At 42.6% G+C, this 20,627-nt stretch overlaps 1 protein-coding gene across 3 annotated transcripts in view; it reads left to right on the top strand.

Annotated features, from left to right (window-relative positions):
* Positions 1 to 20,627, top strand: part of ARID5B (AT-rich interaction domain 5B) — a 188,691-nt gene that overhangs the window by 130,672 nt on the left and 37,392 nt on the right. For 2 of the 3 annotated variants that reach the window (XM_032609231.1, XM_032609232.1), the window contains 2 exons: positions 12,433 to 12,545; positions 18,904 to 19,108. In XM_032609231.1, the coding sequence (XP_032465122.1) occupies positions 12,433 to 12,545; positions 18,904 to 19,108 (318 nt within the window). Of the gene's footprint in view, positions 1 to 10,566; positions 11,008 to 12,432; positions 12,546 to 18,903; positions 19,109 to 20,627 lie in introns of those variants that run through there. The other variant, XM_032609233.1, reaches the window with a different exon arrangement.

Consider the following 20,627-nt stretch of genomic DNA (forward strand, 5'->3'; position numbering starts at 1 on the left):
TGTTTTCTAAAATTAAAATTAAATACCAAATTGGGTAACCAATTATTAGATTTGGAGTTCAGATTTTTATAAAATTTTATTTTTAGGCGATAAGGCTAAGTTCTGTACTTAAACTTCTATAAATTCCGCGTTTCCATATGTTGCCTATTGTCAGAAACAAATAAACTGTTCCTTATTTAAAAAGAAAAAAAAGTGGTTTTCTTCCATATTAGGGAATTATTCAGACTTCTTTCCTTGGTTCTTATAATTCCAAACCAGTTGGAACATCAGTCTATTTTTGGTTATGAAGAAACTTTGAAAATGTAGGCATGATTTTTTTAAGGCTCTAAATCCCCTAAAAATCAGTTTGCCACATATATAACAGTTATGGTTGTAAATACAGGGAAGTCATTGTATTCCAGAAAGACAGAGTTCTAATTTCCATATTACTAGCCCTCCCCCCTCCCCCATCCCTCTCCACATAGGAGGGCTGCTCAATGTAAATTCTAAAACATATAAAACAACATAAGGTTGTGATTTGTGACTGTTTCTGTCGAGGCTGAATGTTCTTACCTGTATTTGATTAAACTCTCTTGTTAGTTTCTGGGTTTTTAATGGTCTTCCCACCGCATCACATAGATTGACCACAAGAGGGCAACCGAGAGTTTCCTTTCAGCTAACAAAGCCAGAACTGGTTTTAATATCAGCTAAGTGTTTTAACTTCCTAAGGATTTATTTCCCCGCCTTCCAATTGCCACACATGCAGCCTCCGAGTTTCCACTAACAGCGAATAATAATCCAAATAAAGTTCTTCTGAGGGAAAATATAGACAGACTGGTGCAGACAAGAGCTTTTGCCCAAATAAGGATCCCTTTTGTGGAGACCCCGCGTGTTAGATAACCATCAAGTGACAGTTGGTCATGAGTTAATAATGTTGGATGCTGAAATATGCATGCCATGTGCTATAGAAGAGTTTGGAGGACAAAGACAAATACTGCTATAGTTAGATATCAGAAGCATAGCAGAGGTGTGCAGACTGCTTCTCTGGATGGAGGTTGAACCTGCCAAATAATTTCATAAAAATTATTGTTATAAGTATTATACAGTAGGATGAATAATAGTCATTGCACGTTTCTGTTGACATTGCGGGGGTTTTGGTCTTAATCTCGCTGCATGTAACTGCCTTAAACGCTATAGCAACTCTTGCCTTCTAAGAAAATATTTTCTAAGCTTATTTCTACTGCTGCCATTGCTGTTCTTTTATTTATTTATTTATTTATTTATTTTTTGCGGTACGCAGGCCTCTCACTGTCGTGGCCTCTCCCGTTGCAGAGCACAGGCTCCGGACGCGCAGGCTCGGCGGCCATGGCTCACGGGCCTAGCTGCTCCACGGCATGTGGGATCTTCCCGGACCGGGGCACGAACCCGTGTCCAGACTCTCAACCACTGCGCCACCAGGGAAGGCCCCATTACTGTTCTTTTATTTTTATGAGAACCCTAAAAAGGGGGTAAGGGGCAGGTGGTTCCATTAAAGAATCCAAGCAGGTGTGTAGCCCTTTGATTGGCATGTTATATTTGGAGAACCCTTAATGTCTAGGTATGTTTCTGTGTTGCTGCTGCCCCAGGAATCAAAAGGTGAGGAGGTGGAGGGGGAAAGGCTTTGGTTCAGCGACAGTGACAAGTTATTTGGGAAGTTGAGACATGGGGCCAACTGAGCGATGAGCAGCCATCTTCTCGGAGTGATGCCCCCTGGCCTTTTTGGTGCTAAGATTGGGAAAAGGATGTATCTCCTCTCCTGCCCCCTAGAGTTCAGACCTTTTCGTTCTGTCAACTTTTCTGGGCTTACTGGAGCTCCTGTCTTCAATGAACAGCCTCCCTTTATGTCATATTAAACCGTAGGACTTCAAGCACCTTGGCAAAGCTGTGAAGACTGTGCCCTTGCCTTTGGGCCTGGCTGCATCAAACCTCTCTACTTACTTGCAGATGAAAACTCCAAAAAGAAAAACACAGGCAGACCATGAACTTATTCAACAGTTTGTGGTGTAGAAGCTTCTACTTTTCCAGTGAGCCAAAATCACTCAGAATCGATTTTCTCTTATTCAGTTCGTAAATGACTTACCTTATGCCCAGCCCATGCTGGTAGCAGGAGAAAATAACAAGTAAAATAAAAAATTAGACAGCTCTTTTTCTCTCTTTCTTCCCTAACCCCCCACCCAACTCCCCAAGTCTGTTGTCAAGTCTTAAAATTTGCTTTGACATCTTAGTTAAGGAAGTTAATGAAATAACATCTTCATCGGGGCCATGTGGTTACTTTGAATCAATGATTACCAGATTTGAATTTTACAAAGGAGACACCTCAGCTTTGGCAGAATTTTCAGATACTAACATCTATGCATGACTACCCTGCAAAACAGTGAATAAAACTCTAAATTGTACTGAAAGTTTGACTCATGATTTTTGCTATTTTAGCTTCAGATGTTAGCCTTGTTCTGTCTGCACTTTAACACACATTTCTAAGGACCTGTATCTATAATCGTAACATTGAACTGTTGACTAAACCAGCGTCACCCAAGAGAGAGATACTGCAAGCCATGTGTAACTTAAAATTTTCCAATAACCACATTTTAAAAGGTAAAAAGAAACAGGTGGAATTAATTTTAATAACATTTAATTTAATGCAGTATGTCCAAAATGTTTCAGTATGTAATCAATATAACATGTTATTAATGAGCTATTTGATATTTTTTGTATTGTCTTGGAAATCCAGTGTGTGTTTTACACTTACGGCACATCTCAATTTGGACTAGACATCTTTTTTTCTTTTAATATTTATTTATTTGGCTGCGTCCGTCGATCTTAGTTGCAGCACGCGGGATCTTCTTCGTGGAGCCCCGGGGGCTCTCTAGTGGTGTTGCGCGGGCTCAGTAGTTGCGGTGTGCACTGGCCTGGCGTGTGGGATCTTAGTTCCCTGGCCAGAGATCAAACACGCGTCCCCTTCATTGGCAGGCGGATTCTCAACCACTGGACTGCCAGGGAAGTCCCTGGACTAGACATCTTTTAGGTGCACGAGAGCCCCATGTGGCTAGTGGTTGCCATATTGGACAGAGCAACTCTAAGCAGTCCTGTAAATGTTTTGGCTTTCACTGAAATAAGTGGGAATAAATTCTAACATCTTCTGTGTGTTCCGTATCTTCATCATAAGATTCCTATCAGTATCTGTCCGCTGTTTCCCCACAGTGTGACACACTCCCGGGAGCTGAGCTCCCTAGCTTGCCCTGCTGGGGTTATATCGAGCTGACCTTCTTCACTCTGCCCTGCTGCAGCACACATTCTTCTCTGCCACCTGTAAGTTCCTTGGTACCACAGTAGAGCTTTGAAAGTCGTCTTCCAGTATTGTGGCTCGCAGCTCATAGAGGAGAAACACATTTACCTGAGCAAAGAAGAATGTCTCAAAGTCTCAGACAAACAGGAACAGTCATCTTTTTTGGCTGCACCTCGCGGCTTGTGGGATCTTAGTTCCCCTGACCAGGGATTGAACCTGCGCCCTCCGCAGTGAAAGCACTGCATCCTAACCGGTGGTCCTCCAGGGAATTCCCCGGGATTATCCTACTTCTTAAATTATTCTTTCTGAAAGGTAGAAAAACATGAAGAGAGTGAAAAATCCCCTTTAAGTACAAATTCCTTTGGGGATCTTTTTAAAAAGAAATGGGGAACCTATTACTTGATGATCTTTTACTTTTTACTTTTCCGTATGTGTTTGAAAAAGTGAAAAGTCTCATAATATATTAGTCCAAGTCTGTAGTAAGTTAAATATCTCCATGTTAATCCACATATACACACACACACAAAAGTCTCTTTTACTTACTTCCAACATTTTCTTTAGAGATGCAGCAATCAGTTACCCTCAGTGTTGAAAATGGAATATCTCATTTCCAAACCTGGAGAAATGGCTGAACAAGAATGTTCTATTTATACACGAGTTTAAGAACTGCTCTGATAGTTACTGATCTTCACAAGGTTATTCAATACAAAAATGTGGCTTGCACTTCTGTGCTGTCACGTACAATAGTAACACCATAGAACATATCAATCATGGACTAGAATAAACAGGTTTATCGATTATAACAAAAAAAGAGACAAAAACGAATTCTCTATGTTTAAGAGGTCCTATCTTTTTGTTTGTTTTTGGTGTTTTTTTTTTTTGGCTGTGTTGAGTCTTCGTTGCTGTGCGGGGTGGGGGGGGGGCTTCCTCTAGTTGCGGCGAGCAGGGGCTACTCTTTGTTGTGGAGCATGGGCTCTACGCAAGCGGGCTCAGTAGCTGTGGCTCGCGGGCTCTAGAGCGCAGGCTCAGTAGTTGTGGCGCACGGGCTTAGCTGCTCCGCGGCATGTGGGATCTTCCCGGACCAGGGCTCGAACCCGTGTCCATCCCCTGCACTGGCAGGCGGACACTGCGCCACCAGGGAAGCCCAAGTCCTATCTTTATAAACTTCATAAATTACAGAAATCAAAATGTCCTTAAAAAATCATTTCCAGAGTGGATCCTTAAATAGCCTAAGAAAAAAATAGACAAGTATCTTAAGTTAATGTTCTATTGGTATTGTAGATAATCATACTAAGAAAAACGAAATCTGTGTATACTGAATGGTTTTCAAAAAATGGAAACATGAGTTATTTCAAAATCTTAAGAAAGAGTACATAGTGAGCATTGAGACGACACACTTGTTCTAATTGTAGGAGTTTTGATGCGGGTTTTTTTTTTCCCCCTCAACATCCAGCAGGATCTTCATTAATTGGGGCTCCTGGGGCTTGGAAATGGCTGGTGGGTACCTGGCATCTGGGGAGAAGAACAGCAGGAGAAATGAGTTGCCAGATACATGTGAAAGTGAAGTTTGAGCCACGATAGTATTTGAGAGTCCATTTTTTTGCTTTGGCTGGGTTTGTGACTTCTCGACAAGACTTTGCAGCTGGGGAGGAAACGGACCCTTTGTGCGCAGCCTTGAGCACCTACACGGTGCTGCCTCCTGTACCTTAAGATCCAAGCGAAGCCCTCAGGCATCCATGCTGCCCTGATGTCTCTTTACAAAATATTTGGAATTCTAAGGCCAAAGTCTTTCCACAGGTTCCTGAGGCCATGGCCTATAGACTTCATTACCCCAAAGACAAATAAGCATTTGCAGAGTGGCTGTGAGCCACCAGGGTCCTGAAGGGGATCTTTCATCTGAGATGGTTGAAAGGATACTGTGATGATGGTTGGAGGATGCTGTGAGTAATCAGAACAGACCCAAATTTGAAAGGCCTGGCATTGGCTTCAGTCTCCTTCCCCTCCTCCAGAATTCTCTCCTTAAAGAGTCAGTCCTCTGAAAACCCAGAATCTCTCCTCACTCTAGACCTCAATTTAGCTCCCCGATTCCCCCTCTGACTCCGCAAGTCGTAGTGAAAAGCAACCATAATCCCTTTCTTCTTTGCCAGCGCCTTTTTAGACAGGCCTATCATGGACTTCTAGAACATTTCTGAATGCCTTTGGAATTCCCTACATCATTTTGAAATGATATAAGATAACATTTGGCCATTTAAATTTGTCTCCCTCCTCAAGACACAGAGGGGAAATAAAGATAGAGATCTGCCCATCACTGCTGGTTAAAAACTGACTAAAAGAGAGGTTTGATTGTGTATTAATGGCAAGAATGCATGGAGTCACATGCTTTCAAACCAATTAGCAATACAGATGAGCTAGCAAGTCAAGTTCCATTTATAGGCTGGGGGAAGGGGAGAAGTAAAATAATCTGTGTTGTTAAGTGTTTCTGAGAAATGAAGACCTCCAGGGCAGAGAGAAGGCGGATCAGGAAATAGCTATGCAAATCACATGCCTATGAAATTACTAAGACTTTGATCAGAGGCATTAACAACTGCTCGAGCATTCGCAAGTACGAAACAAGGAGTGAGTAAGACAGGACATATTTGGAAGGCATTACAAAAGTGTTTACTTGCATGGTTTGTTGAGCAGTCAATGAAGTCCACCCCTGTTTTGGACTAAAGTTGCCTGACCAGTCCAGGTATGACAAATGCAGTGATACATTCCACTCTCATTAGTGATTCTTGGGGATCTCAGTGACAAAGAGCCTAAGTGGCTTGACCTCATAGAAAGCCTGCTTCATTTTTTTTCCCCCACACTCTTTCTAATAACACTACCGTGCACCCTTCCACAGGTGGTAGGAGAGGACCTGGATTCAGTGAGAGCACAGTTCATTGGAAATGCTAAATTGTAGTTAATAGGCACGGGTGGTTGAAGCAACATCAAGGTATGGCTTGGGCTAAAGCAACCTTGGAAACTCAAAGCAGCCGTGACATCCAAAGTAGTGAGTGTGACCACTCCCCTGGGGCACACCCCTTGGTCCCTGTGCAGGGCTGCCTCGTCTTGGTGGCATTTGAGAGTGAGGGCGTTTGAGGCTGGCTCTGGTCTCAGCTTGCAAGTCTGGACTCATCTTTTTAATGCCTTTATTTGAGGGAAAAAATTACTCTTAAATAGGAAACTGTCAGAACAATGAGAGAAAATGATAACACTCTTGCAGCTTTTTTTAAACTGTGCCTATTTGCTTTAAAGTCATCATTTAAGTTAGCAAGCCCCTCAGGATGGAATTGTGCTTGTTAATGGTCCGGTGTGTTCATCTCTCATACAGCACAGTTGCTTCTCAAACATTTCTGCTGGGTGTGGGAAATTATTTATAGGCGAACAGAATAAAAGTAAACTTGCATGTTCTTAAATCTATATATAATTGATTCTTTGTGAATTCATGGAAAGATTCAACCAATTATCGGATGTTGAGTACCAGCGGCTGCAGTTTTCTGGCCTTGCTCTGTGAGGTGTGGAGCGGGGAGTATATGGAATGTAACCGTGGATTTGAAATAAAATTTCAGGGAATCATTTATGAATTTAAAAGTAAAAATGTTGGCTTTAAGTTAAAGCCAGCAGGAGAGCTGAGAGCTTCTGTTTTTCTTTTCTTTTTTTCCAAGTATTTGAAAACTCAAATTCTGTAAGAGATTATCTGTGAAATGCCTTTCTTTTATTACACCCATAAATTTCAGGAGTGGCTTTGATCAAGCCTTCTTCTGCCATTCTCGGTTTCTAAATCTTTTACTCATACGTTAATAACTTTAAAAACACTCATCCTATTTTTGTTGTAGTGCAAGAGGAAGTTTCTAAGGAGTCAAAAGGGAAACATTGAAAATAGAACACAATAAATGATAACTAAATTAGGATAGGTTTTTTTTTTTTCCCCCCCCAGCAGGAGCAATGCTCCATGCTGAAACTTGCCAGAGTATTTTAAGATTATTGTCTGTAAAGACAATGTACCAAAAGAATTGAGATGCTCAGAGGAAAGGCATTAAAGAAATGCAAAGTATTATCAGTGATGCACACCACGCATAGAGCAATGTTTGCCAGTCCATAATCCTTCAATCGGTGTCGTTTAGTTTTCTGACTTGTGTTTAGTGTTTTACACACACACACACGCAAATCAAATGAGTTAACGCTCTGCCAGCTTCCTCTAGACATTGACCCTGGGGGTCAAACTCTTAGGAAAATGATGCCTGGTTTTCCATTCCCCTAATTCCAGTCCCTACCAACAAGCAAGTCCTATCTCTGAGTGGAAGCTCACAAAGAATTTCTCGAGAGAACATGTTGCTGTGCTGGCAACAAAATCCTCTCTGCAAAACGAGAAGAAAGAGTTGTTAACTGATGAGTCAATCCAGCTTTTATAGCAGTTTATCTTCATGGCATTTCCAAGAGCATAAATGTTATAAAAAAAAAAAAGAGACGGTCATGACAGGAAGAACACAGTAGGAAAAAAAACAGGAACATTTAAGCCAAAAGCAATTTACTTTGCCAGTAACTGGTTACATTTCCTTTGTTTTTATTATTATTGCAAGATGAAAGTTTCCCACACCTGTGCTGCCCTGACACATAACTTGTCAGAACCCACAGTGAAGTAAATACGCACATGAACGCCTGCAACTCTGAGCTTCTAGACTCTTTAAGAAAAACAAAACAAAACACAAAGCATGTTTTGCTATACTGTTTAAAAAAAAAAGACTGATTCAGTAATAGTTGAAGGAGTTTTTAAGAAAAGGAAAAAACAAAACACATGGGTCAGATGTCAAAGTAGCCTGGGGCACTGGTGGGTGCCGATTCTCCTGGGATTAACACCTATAGAAATAGCTGTGAGGTCACAATGGTGAATACTTGTTAATTTCATGGCGCTGAGTAAGAGGAACAGATGGGCAATCAGAGAGGGAAGATTTGTTTTAAAAAACCACAGAGATCTTTCACCGATTAGGCAGAAGAGTTAAGTCAGTGGCTCACTGCAAGGGGGTAATGTACTTGGTGCTCTAAGTTTTATTGGCACCCTGTGACTTAACTGATGGGGACCCTGCTCGCCCTCAGGGCTGTAGGATACTGTGCGGTGCCTGAGATGGGCTGCAGCGCCCTCGTGCTGTGTGGTATTTGAGAGTTTTTTCATTCGGGGAAAGCTCCCTGGAGACTGCCAGCCCAAGTTAATAATATAGATACCTCATTATGAGACACAGTGTGTATGTCCTCTGTTAGAGAGAAGTTCCTTAAAGCAGGGGCTCTGGACAATGTCCGGCTGCCTGGGCTGGAAGCCTTCTGCTACCAGTAACCAGTGGTATGACCTAAGAAAAAAGTAATTTCACTCTATCTCAGTTACCTGGTCTGTAAAATGGGGATACTACTTGTGCCTTCCTGTTGGCTTGTTTTGAGTTTTAAATGAGTTACTGTATGCAGAGTGCTGACTGGCAAGAAAAAGTGCGCCGTAAGCATCAGCTATTATTATTATGTGTGAATAATATTGAAAACATTCGTGCAGAGGGCTTTGACTGAACTCTCTGAGCCAGGCCAGGGTTGGCCAGTGGATATACACACATATCAAAGTAACTGTGCATTTACTGCTTCACACTAAAATACACTACATGTATTTTTTTTTTGAAGTACAACTCACCAGCACCAGATATGCTGTCAGTAAATGTATTGCTGGCTTCCAAGAATGGCTTTGTTGGTAGAGACTGCTCTCATCTGAAGCACGGGAGCTGGTGTGCGTCTGGAGTTCTAGGATTTGGGTTCTCTCAGGAAGTGTGTGGCCCTTAGCTGGCAAGGAGAGGGCAGGTTTAGGTGGGTCCAGGTCAGCTAGGAGGAGGTGGGGAAGAGTTAAAGGCCAGAGCCACGCCCCCCTGACTCCACCACACCATAAAGCATTTGTTTTCATTCACCCGCCTAGCAAATGATTTGTCTTCTTGACCCTGTAGGATATACAGATGTAATCTGGGGACAAGAATATTTGCTCTCCCCAAAAGCCAGCCTTTCGGTCCCAAAGATTCACCTGGGGTCTTGTGGATCCAAAAAATCTCCAATTGTATTACGGGGGCTCCCACCCCACACGGAGTCCTGCACGCTCCATTCCCCCAGGACTCTGAACGTCCGCTCTTCAGGGCATTTGTTCATTGCATGTGGGACAATCATGGTCCCACTGAGATGCCAGATACAATTACCCTAAGCAGGAACCAAAGGCTGTAGGTTTCCTGTCTCATTTCCCACAGCAAACTCAAGTCACTGGTGTGTGCTCCCAGAGCTCACAGGTAAGCAGGAAAGGTGAGTGCCGTTTTTCAGGTGCCCAGTGTGACGGGCATACATGTGGTCAGGTCGGCGGGCCCAGCTCCTGACACCAAGGAGGCCTATGTGGGCACCTGTATTTCCACTAGTCACTTGATTATGCAACAGTATATTAGGCAGTGCTGCCCCTGGATGGATACTGGGGCAGAGAAAAATCAATCTAACATGGTCCTGCCCTTAAGGACTCTCCAACTTCGTATAATAATAAGCTATGAGACACAGCTAAAGTACAAATAATACAGTGATACTTTCCATCAGAGAAGGTCAGAAAAGAAGTTCAGAGGGGAGACTAAAAGAGGTATTTGAGTTTGAGGCTTTAGTGACTGGTGAGATTTACCTAACCATGCCTGAAACATCAGTGTACTTGCCTTTCTTAGGGACAAAAGCCTTTTTCTCTGGATCAGATTCCACTTAGAGTTCAAGTTTGTGCGACCAGACTGTTAGGTGTTAGTCTGTTCTAAATTTGCAATTCTCAGAATTTGCTGGGGAAGGACATGTGCCTCTCTGGGTTCTGAAAGCAGCTCAAAGAATGGAGAAAATAGACCCGATTTGGGGATGACTTATTGTCAGTTCCCGGAACCTTTGCCTTTATTCAAAACAGCCTGTTCAGTGCAAGTTCTCTCTATCTAAAAGGCCTTTGGGATTTGAAAGCTTTTCTGGAAATAAATGCCTTTTAGGTTTAAATGCTTTTTGCCAACATGTTAGGAAGGAACGATCACAGTAACAAGTCTTAGAACAGAGGCAAGATTGTTTTCTTCCTTTTAATGAAATGCCTCAGACCTACCCCAAGTTCTGTGGGTTTCTGTCAGCTTTCTGCTCTGCTATTATTATGATAAGGGACTTGAAAGTACATCCTTCCCTCGCGGTCATTAAAGTCTTAGCCCTTGGGTCAGTTGTGGAAACACTTCTGTGCTACACTGCGTCCTCAAACCAAAATGGTCCCCGCCCTGGCTCCAGGCCGAGCCTGGAAGGAAGGTGGCATCGGGCTCTGACAGGGGAACAGGAGGCCAGGATCCACAAAACAGGCCGGATGAAATCACCAACCCCGTGTGGTAGTCTCAGAGAGAGGCAAGCCCTGCCTGCCAGTCTGGCAACTCAAGCCAAGTCCTCGGAGCTCATCCCACACACCCCCGTGCTAGTCACTGCTGTGTGTTTACATGAGTAATGGAGCTGCCGGGGGAGGGGAGTTGTAAGCAGAGCGCTGAGCCTCGCAGCTCGCATTCGGAGGGAAGCTGACATCCACACCAAGTCAAGTCGAGACTTCAGGGACACAGGGCCGGGAAGCAGTCACATGCTGTAGCTTTCACGCGCACAGACATCAGGCAGATGTCTGTCGACTGGAATGGGTAATCAGCGCTTTCTCTTTGCTTGATATTTTTGTTTGTGAGTTTGTTTACCTTTGATGATTCCAGGCTGGCTTTCTGAGATGGACTTTAAGACAAACGTTTTGGGGAAATGAGAGGAGAACGGATTTGGGAAGGGGGGGTAGTCTGAGCCCCAAAGCCACTTTTTAAACTTTTGCCTGATCGTAAAGGCAGCTCTGCTTTATTGTGGTTTGTCAACAGCAAGACTGTTACCCACAGTAGAAAATCAAATTAGTGGGATTAATTGTGTTTGTTAAGAGGAGTACAGTGTCCTAAAAGCACTGGTTAATGGCGTGACATGAGTAAGATTAACAACAGTTCAGAGGGTTTGAGTTGTTCAGATTTTCCATGGTCATAATCATACCTTAAAGCAATAAAGAAGTGTGGGTACCTTGAAAGGTCCTAAAGAAATTGCTTGGGGTATAATTTGTTAGTTTGGAATTCTTCAAGGGCTAGTCGGTTAGTTGGTTTGTTTTATTTTTGCTTGACTCCGGTGACTGATGAAGTTAAATGTGAAAGCTGATGCCGGAGAGTCGTAGCACTCAATAAACAGCAGCCTTTTTTTTTTTTTTCTCCTTCTTTCTGTGTGGATCTTAAAGGGATTCAAACTCAGCATCCAAGATGAAATATAACTTTGATTTGTGTCTTGTCTATGGCTTTTAAAAAGTACAATCTCCACGGAATCAGGCTAACTCCAGTGTGATCTTTGGAAGTTATTTTAAATAACCCTCAAGATCTTCATAAAAAATATATATATATTGAAAAGGAAAAGAGAACACGCTGACTTAAATGTATCTGCCAGATTTGTTGAGATTTGAAGCATGCTGGTCGCAATATTAATAGTAAATATACATGGGATAATGTTTTTCAGATTGTTATTTTGAATGCCTCTTTTTTTTACAGCTCTCTCCTTACTTATTTGTATCATACTTTGAGAAAACACTCACGTCTCCACTTTTGAAGAGAGATGTTTTCAAACGTTACATTACTATGATACCATAATGGGCTGGCATATCATTTGGGTTTCTGAAAACAAGATGCAAAACAAAAAACAAAGAATGAGCCAGGCTCAGGGCTGTCTTTCAGCCCAACGTGTTTCTTTGATAACAGTGGGGAAGTGCATTTTCCTTATCCTAACCCTTTAAAGCTGAGGGCTTCATTTTATTTATATTAATTAGACACGTTCAAGTGTAATAGATGAGCTTTGGGGAACATGGACAGAAGTGTACAGTCTACCAAGAGGCAGCCTTTCAGAGAGAGACACCTAAAAGGAGGCTTGGCTACCACAGATGTGTATGTTTCTCTGAACAATTAGAGGGCGCCACTGGAGTTTTAACATCCTTGGTTTTTCATAAGGAAACCCACGCAAATGAAAATGTATCTCATCTGTTCTCCATTTGTTTTCAGCGCCAAATCTTAAAGGCAGACCACGCAAAAAGAAACCATGCCCACAGAGAAGAGATTCATTCAGTGGTGGTAAAGATTCCAACAACAATTCCGATGGCAAATCCGTTGCCAAGGTACAGTCATTCGGCTCCGTGGTATTCGTTTTGCTGCGTCTTTTTGTTTTCCCCTCTTCTCTTTCTCTCTCTGCTCCTGTGTCTTGGTGGCAGTTTTCAATTCAGAGTCTGACTTTGCTATTCACAGCTCTCTGCTGTTCCTGTTCCCGCCACCTCCCCTCCCCTCCCCACCCTCCCCTCCGCCGGGGGGGGGGGGGGGGGGGGGGTGTGGGGGTGGGGGTGGGGGAGGGGCAGTGCAGGCATTTTGATTAGTCAGCAGAAAGACTTCCCACCTCCCTGTTTGGCCTGTTGGGTAAAGGACAGATGATTAAGCGCCCACGTCATTGAGGCTGAGATTTCATAGTAGGTGACACAATGACATGGTTTACTCTGCTTGTATCAAAAATAGACAAGCTGAACCATCCTCTTTCTGAATGTATTCGTCTAAATATGTTTCAGCGGTTAACAGAGGATGAAATTAGAAATGGCTAGAATTAATCTTTTTTCAAGTTACTTGTTTTTCAAAGTCACCTCTAATTTACCTTAGAATTAAAGACACGTAGCCCAGTACTTACGTGTATACATATACTCATATATAGATTTACATGTTTTTAAAGATCACTCTTGATGCAGAATGAAAGTCCAAATTCTAGACTCTTTTTCAGGCCCTGGGGCCTAAGCATTCTTTGGAATCTGGAAAGTGCATGCCTGAAGTATTTAGCACCATGAAGGGTGAAGTGTCGCTTCATATTTTTAGGCTTATCTTTTTTTTTTTTTTTTTTTTTTTTTTTTTTTTTACTTTTGTGGGCTTGGATCGTGTTTCCATGATTCCGTTTATGGGGTGTTTGCGTTTAGGTGTTGTTTCTGTGCCAAAGACAGCAGTAGCCCCTTTAGGACCTGAATTGAAGCCCGGATTTCAACTGATACCACGTTTCCAGATCCAAGGACTAAGCTTACGAAAATGGGAGCATTATTAGTGAATTTGGAAGATCCTAAAGTAGGAAAACATGAATTCAGTTCTCTGTTGACCATCTACTATTTTTCTGCCATGGCCTCCTCTTCTCCCAGTGAAAAGAAGCAAATCTCAGACATTCACATTCTGTAGCTTATCTTCAAGGATTATTTCATCAGGAAGTTCTGAGGACTTATGGGTTAAAATTTCTTCATGCTTCCAAGATTGCAAGGGGTTAAAAAGAGACCACCCAGTAGAAATGTGTGTTTTCTGGCTAAAAACAAATCTGTTTTTCCCTAAAGTTATTTTTGTTCTGTTCCTTTAACCTTCTGCCAAGTGAGTCTGTGCGGATACCAAAAATGAATTTTCTAGTAATTCGGACATCTTGGCCCTACAACTACCTATCTAGGGCTTCGACTTCTGTGGTCTTGAAGGATGTCAGCGGGAACAGTTTGTTCCCTGTGACATGGCTTGCAAGATACTGCAGAATGGAGTTGAGAGGGTTTTAGGATCGTGGCATTCAGCAGAGCTTGTCCTGACAAGGTCTTGTGTTGGCGCCCTGCCCCGTGCCTCTAAGGTGACATCACGTGTTTATCCCGGCATGTTCTGCACCTGAGCCCAGCAGGAGGAAGCTCCTTCTCATGTCATTTGGAGCCACCACCAAAGAATGCCTCTGGGAGTTTTACAGAACTCATACAATTGATCTGAAAGAACAGCACCTCTACCATCTCCCTCCGTGGAAGGCAGCTCAGGACTCCTACTCGGACCCACAAAACTGAAGAGAACTGCAGTCTGTATTTGCTGTTCACTGACTTACCCTTCTCAGAAGGGACAGTAGTGAAGCCTGGGTTTTCTGAGTGACCTTCTCCACTTGACTTGCACCAGCACTGCCATTTAGAATCTTTACCAGAAGGAGGGTCATCCTTCCGTCATTCGTTTCAATGGTGACTTGATGAATGTCATGCTGCAGTCAGCTCCCGGGGACTGGTTTAAACACCCTGCTCTTCTCGGAGTCTTGGATTACAGTCCTGCTTTGTCTGCTTCCAGTGGGTCTGGAAAGACCGCTTCACCTAGAAGAGAGAGACTGGTAGGTATGAAGTATGGCGGGCTTATCTGTTGGCACCAACAAATGGATGTAAAATCCCTGCTGAATGAACAGGCCACATCTGGGGCCGGGACAGCATTAAAAAGACGTGTGTGACGTAAAGTGGTCTTTTCTCATGAAACGCTACCGTAGAGGTTACAAGTCTGTGACCATCTGATCATTTGCTGAACTGGAAGCAACATTTCAGGTGATAGTTTGGCTTTATGACCAAGACTTGTGTGACTGTTTGTGTTTTTTTCAAAAGTGCCTCAAACAGACCATTTCTAACTGTGGATAAGTACCAGCTTCCTGCAGCTCCACGCAGCAGAGCTCTTAGAATAAGAACCCACTCACTTTGTTGTGTGCATGCCTGGAAACGCAAGTCAAGTAATTTGCCTGTTGCTAATATCCAAAGGTTGCCCTCTTGCAGTGAGGACATGAAAACTAACTTTGCAAGACTCTGTTTTCCAAGGGACAGAGAATTTCATGGCTTTCCAACAATAGCAAAAGTCTCATGGAGAAGAGGCTACCAGTTCTCTGAAGATGTCATGAATGTGTCCAACACAAATCCAGGTCTGGGGTAAAAGCCCATTCATAATGCCGACCTATACAAGAGAAGTCTTCTCAGCCTGGCTCTCTAATGAAAGGCCTCCATTGATAAAAGGCAAATGACTTTTCACATCCTGTAAGCACTTTCCAAAGGCCAGAAGTACATTAACAGGTGGCTTATATTCTTGTATTCTTAAAGGAACATTAAAAAGGGAGACTGCAGGGTTTCCCTGGTGGCGCAGTAGTTGAGAGTCCGCCTGCCGATGCAGGGGACACGGGTTCGTGCCCCGGTCCGGGAAGATCCCACATGCCGCGGAGCGGCTGGGCCCGTGAGCCATGGCCGCTGAGCCTGCGCGTCCGGAGCCTGTGCTCCGCAACGGGAGAGGCCACAATGGTGAGGGGCCCGCGTACCGCAAAAAAAAAAAAAAAAAAAAAAAAAAAAAAAAGGGAGACTGCAATAGGTTCTTCCCTTTAAATCACAAACATACCTTTGATACTTCACAAATGTGATACTTCCATTATTTTCAATATTTTTCATCCCATTTGGTTCGCAGAACTCACCCCAGGGATTATCCTTCTTGCTTTCCTGAGGAAGAAAATGAGGGTTTCCTAGGAAGTTAGTGACCAAATCGGAATTAGACTCTCGTTCCTTTCCTGCTGGTTCAGCGGGTCCTGCTGCCCCAGTTGAAGGCTGAATGAGTTACAACTCAATCCAGTGAAAGGATGTGGTTAATATCAAATAGGTGGTGGTTCACTGAAAATGTTAAATGTGGATTCTTTAATTAGCACTTCTTCAGTCACTTTGGAAACCCCAAAGCTCTTAGTGAACTCAACAAGTGTAAGGTGTTCAGGTCTGGGGGGTGGGGGGGTGGGGGGCAACAGATCTAGTAATTAACTGTTACCATCAAAAGGCTGGGCTTTCTCAAGGTCAGCATGAAGACTAGCTCCCGTGTCATATTTCAGTAGCTTAAAATGCTGAGAATGTTTCCTGGAAGTGTGAAATAAAGGTAGAAAGGAACTTGGCCTGGTCCTATCCAGAAACAGAATAATACCCTAAAGGGCTCATTTATGTTAAGTGAAGAAACATAGGAGCTAGTCTGAGAACAGAAACCACTGTTCATGTCTTACGAAGCCCCTGGCCCCCAAGAGAAGCCCCCTGACTTTCAGGATGCAGCTCAGTAGGTGGCAGCCCAGCCTCACCTGGAGCCTCCCCTGTGATCATGGGGTCTGAATGACTTTGGGTCGGGTTTGTGCACACCCTCTGTGCTTTCCTTCTGTTTCTGGGTGTTTCTGCATGGGTGAGGCAGCTCCCTAGACACTGAGGGACAAACCTCATACTCCCTTAACAGTGGCACTTCTGACCTAACAGTGTAAATAAGTGGCCCATTATCACTGCAGATTTAAGACCTCAGCCTATTTTATATGCAAAACTGACACCTACTCCTGGTTTTAAAAGATGGGTTTGGAGTGTGGGAGACCTGAGTTCTCAACTCAGAGCTCTACCCGACACTAGCCACACACTAAAATACGTACCGCTGAGCTTCAGTTTCCTTGACAGTAAAATGGGGCTCAAGACCTCCCTTTATGATTCTTGTGAACATGAGGTAGGCTGCGTGAAGCCCAGGGCGCGCTGTCGCTGCTCCATTGATACTGGTTTCCTTCCCTCTGCTCAAAACACAATGGAAGGAATGGAGCCCTTTTACACTTTGGAAACCACCGAGTTTTATCTTCAGCTTCTCATTTGATAAATCACATTTCTAAGCTGTAGGTTTTGTAATGCCTAGTGATAAGATATGGTCTTTAATTGGAAGTATGTTTTGACTATCAATTTAATATTTTTATGAGTGTCAGTAAAATACAGTGTTTAAAACCACAAGCCATCGAGTGAGACTACCTGGGTTCAAATTCCAGACTCGCCACTTACTAATAACCTGGACATGATCTTGTGATCTTGGATGTGTTACCCATCCTCTCTCTACCTCAGTTTCCTCCTCCCTCATAGAGTAATAACCTGCCCCATTAGGGTTGTGAGCATGAAATGAGATAGGGCCCAAACAAGGCTTAGAATAGAGCCTGGCTACATAGTAAGCACTCAAAAAAGGCCAGAGAGCAAGACAGATTAGAACTGGAGTGATTTTATGATTTTAAAGAGCCGTTAAATGATAGATTTCATCAGAACTTTAGACTCAACAATCTGAAATTTGACAGTGAAAAATGATGACAATATAAAGTTTCCCAGGATGCTTGCCTTAATATAATGTTACCAAGTACTAAAGTTTGAAAATACTGTAAGAAGAAATCCTATATGGAAAAATGTTTTCATCCCACTTCCACTGATCTTTAAAAATTAAAATCTTATCTAGAGGCCCAGTTGATTGAGCTGTGCAGGAAGTTTAATTTTTTTCCAGGACTCTATAAAGATATTAAACTAGTGTGTCCATTTGAGAGAATAAACAATAAAGAAGACCCTTGCAGAGGAGGCGTTTGTGTCCCTTTAATAAATAAATGTAGCCTTTTATGTTCTTAGAGGAGAGGTTCCCCTTTAGTAAATAAGTGAGGCCTTTTATGTTCTTAGCGCTTGGGAAGGAGACTCTGAAGGGAAAGAATAAGAGGGGTCAGAAATCTGAAATGGAAAACCTTGTTGAATGTGTGGGACATTTTAATTCGTACCATTTCCTGGGCAATCATCCTCTTCTCTCAGACGTTAGATCGGGAGATGTAACGAATATTGGAATGTACACATTCCCCGTGGGCTCACTTGAACTCGCAGCTTGACCCTTCGTACTTCCCCCTTTGACAATTAAAATAGCTCAGCAGCTCAGCCGTTACATTTAACAACCATCAAAGGCCTCTTGTAGAACGTGGCAACGAGGAGGGAACATGAGGTTGGCCGTTTGGTGTGGCGAGCTCCATATTTGCCTGGAGCGTGGAGGGAAGAACATCTGGCCCATGTACTGTCATTTATTTATTAATTATGGAGCTTTTCACTTACTCTTCTTGGGTTTTTAGCTGACCTCTACTTTTTCTTTTGTGGCAACTTAACATCTATGAGATTCTCAGAGCTGACTGAAAAGCGAGACACCCTCCTTAAAGAGTGGGGTCTTTTGTTTCCTACTGAGGGTGTATCTGGGCATCACCCTCGGGTGACAGATAGCAGAGACCTTGCTGGTATTCCTGATGCCAACATCTGCCAGCATTGACCTGTTTTTCCAGTTTGCTGGGAAGAGTGGCAACAAGATAAGTTTACTATGAAGAAATACACTCGCCTTTCATTTTGATACAAAATGCGAAACATGGGACTGTTATTAAGAACGTTCCTTGAATGATAGTAACAGATGGTGCCCCTTAGGAAAATAAAGTGTATAAAGAGACAGGAGAATGGTCCTAGTAGATGCAAACACTGTTTCTGGTTTCACATCAACATACTTGTAAGGAGTCTAAAAGAGGCTGGCACAGTTTGGCAAACCATGGCCCACTGGCCACCTGTTTCTATAAATAAAATTTTATTGGAACACAACCTCATCCATTCATTTACATTTTGTCTGGGATGGCTCTCGGTGCTAGGGTTGAGTAGCTGTGACCAAGACAATAGTGCCCAAAAGCCTACCATAGTTACTGTCCGGCCCTTCACAGAAATTTACCGTCTCCTGGTCTAAGACGATTCATATCCAGCGGTGCCTCTAAGAGCTGTTTCAGGGCAAGGGTAGTTTACTGGTTCCTGTCCTAGCTATGTCTTTGTAAGTGTTCCAGAGCTGTGCTTGATTTGATGTGGCATATTTTTTTCCCTTTTCCAGGTGAAATGTGAGGCCAGGTCAGCCTTGACCAAGCCGAAGAATAACCATAATAACTGTAAAAAGGTCTCCAATGAAGAAAAACCAAAGGTTGGAATTGGTGAAGAGTGCAGGGCAGATGAGCAGGCCTTCCTGGTGGCACTTTATAAATACATGAAAGAAAGGAAGACGCCAATAGAACGAATACCGTATTTAGGTTTTAAACAGAGTAAGTATACTTGTTTTCATTTCTGAAATATCAAAACCGCTCAGATTCTTTGAATTGGGGGAAAAACATTTTGACTCAGGGTTATGTTGAAATCCCATTCTGGAGATGAGGTTCTCTGTTTGTACTAAATCTACAAATCATCCAGGCCAGGAATTTTTCCCCCTGCCTCCTTCCCTGATATTGTTCCCTTCTGGGGCAGTTGCAGTGAGCTATTTATAGGCCCGAATCCACTGATTATGACTGGAAATAGACATGTTGAAAGTTCCTCATTTTCTCTTTTGTCAGTCTTGAGTGTCTGTAACGCCTTTCTTCTGAGATGATATGACGTAGCTTTATCAGGTACAGATGTTGCCTGAAGAGACAGCTTTTAAAAGGAGGACATTAAAAGATGGACAAAACAACCACAAAGAGAAGACGTATTTCCTAAGCCCCAAATTTGTTAGGAGATAACAAAAACCTGATGACTTCAGAGGAAACAAGAAATACACAAATTTGAACGGAGGGCCCAATTTTGAATTACTTTGACATGTACATGTAAGCGTCATCATATATTTTAAAGTAGAACAGGGAACTCTTAGCTGAGCAGAATTCCTTATAAAAAGAGAAGAAACCCAGACCCTGTCCTGATTTCACAACTGCATATGTATACTGCCTCTGTCTGGACTTCGTGGCACACAAAGCGATGAGCCCCTGGCTTGAAAAATAGTATTTTCTCCAAATGTATCTTCCTAGATTAAAACCATGTGTCATTTTGATGAAGAATGTCAAACCTGTATGTTTTACATAACAATTTACATACCTAATGGCAACTGGCACTGATTGCAAGAGAACACTTGCAGCTATTATAAACTTATATAACTACGAATGATTACAATGTTTGTCTGAAAACTGGTTGCTTGAAATAGAAGTAAAATTAATGTACTATGAACAGCTTTGTTGCATTATGCATTGGTTCAGATTAAATCGAGGCTGAGGCAGGGCTCTTGATAGCTTTGAAATAGTGCAGGGTTCAGTGAGGCTTTTCCAACGTGTTGTGTCAAAGAGCCTTTTTTTTTTAATTTTAATTTTATTCTTCATTTCCTTTACCAAGGAATTACCTGAAGTTCAATTTTCTCCTCTTTGAAAGAATCAAATCCGTAGCAGTCCCATTCCATGGTATTTAGTACAAATGAACAGGGTTGCTAGCAATTTGGCATAGATGTTTAATAGCATAAACACATGCATGTCCTGAGAAGAGAAAATTGTTTTTAAAAATACATATGTGCAACATCACACAGGCAAGTTAGGGGACTGAGTGGACAAATGACTCAATTGCTCTGTGAACCACTATCTTCCTTTCCTTTGATCTGTTGTATCACTGCAGCCTCAAGGGTGAAATATCTATTTCCCTGCTCAGTGCAAGGTACCATGTGCTAGTGAAATATGCTATGAGCTTTTAATATGGTGCTGCCATCAGACATTCTATTAGGAAGCTAATCATATATTAAAGTGGCTGTTAATTTATTGATTATGGAGAGTT

Source organism: Phocoena sinus, chromosome 16 (assembly GCF_008692025.1).
Source record: "Phocoena sinus isolate mPhoSin1 chromosome 16, mPhoSin1.pri, whole genome shotgun sequence".
Classification (NCBI taxonomy): domain Eukaryota; kingdom Metazoa; phylum Chordata; class Mammalia; order Artiodactyla; family Phocoenidae; genus Phocoena; species Phocoena sinus.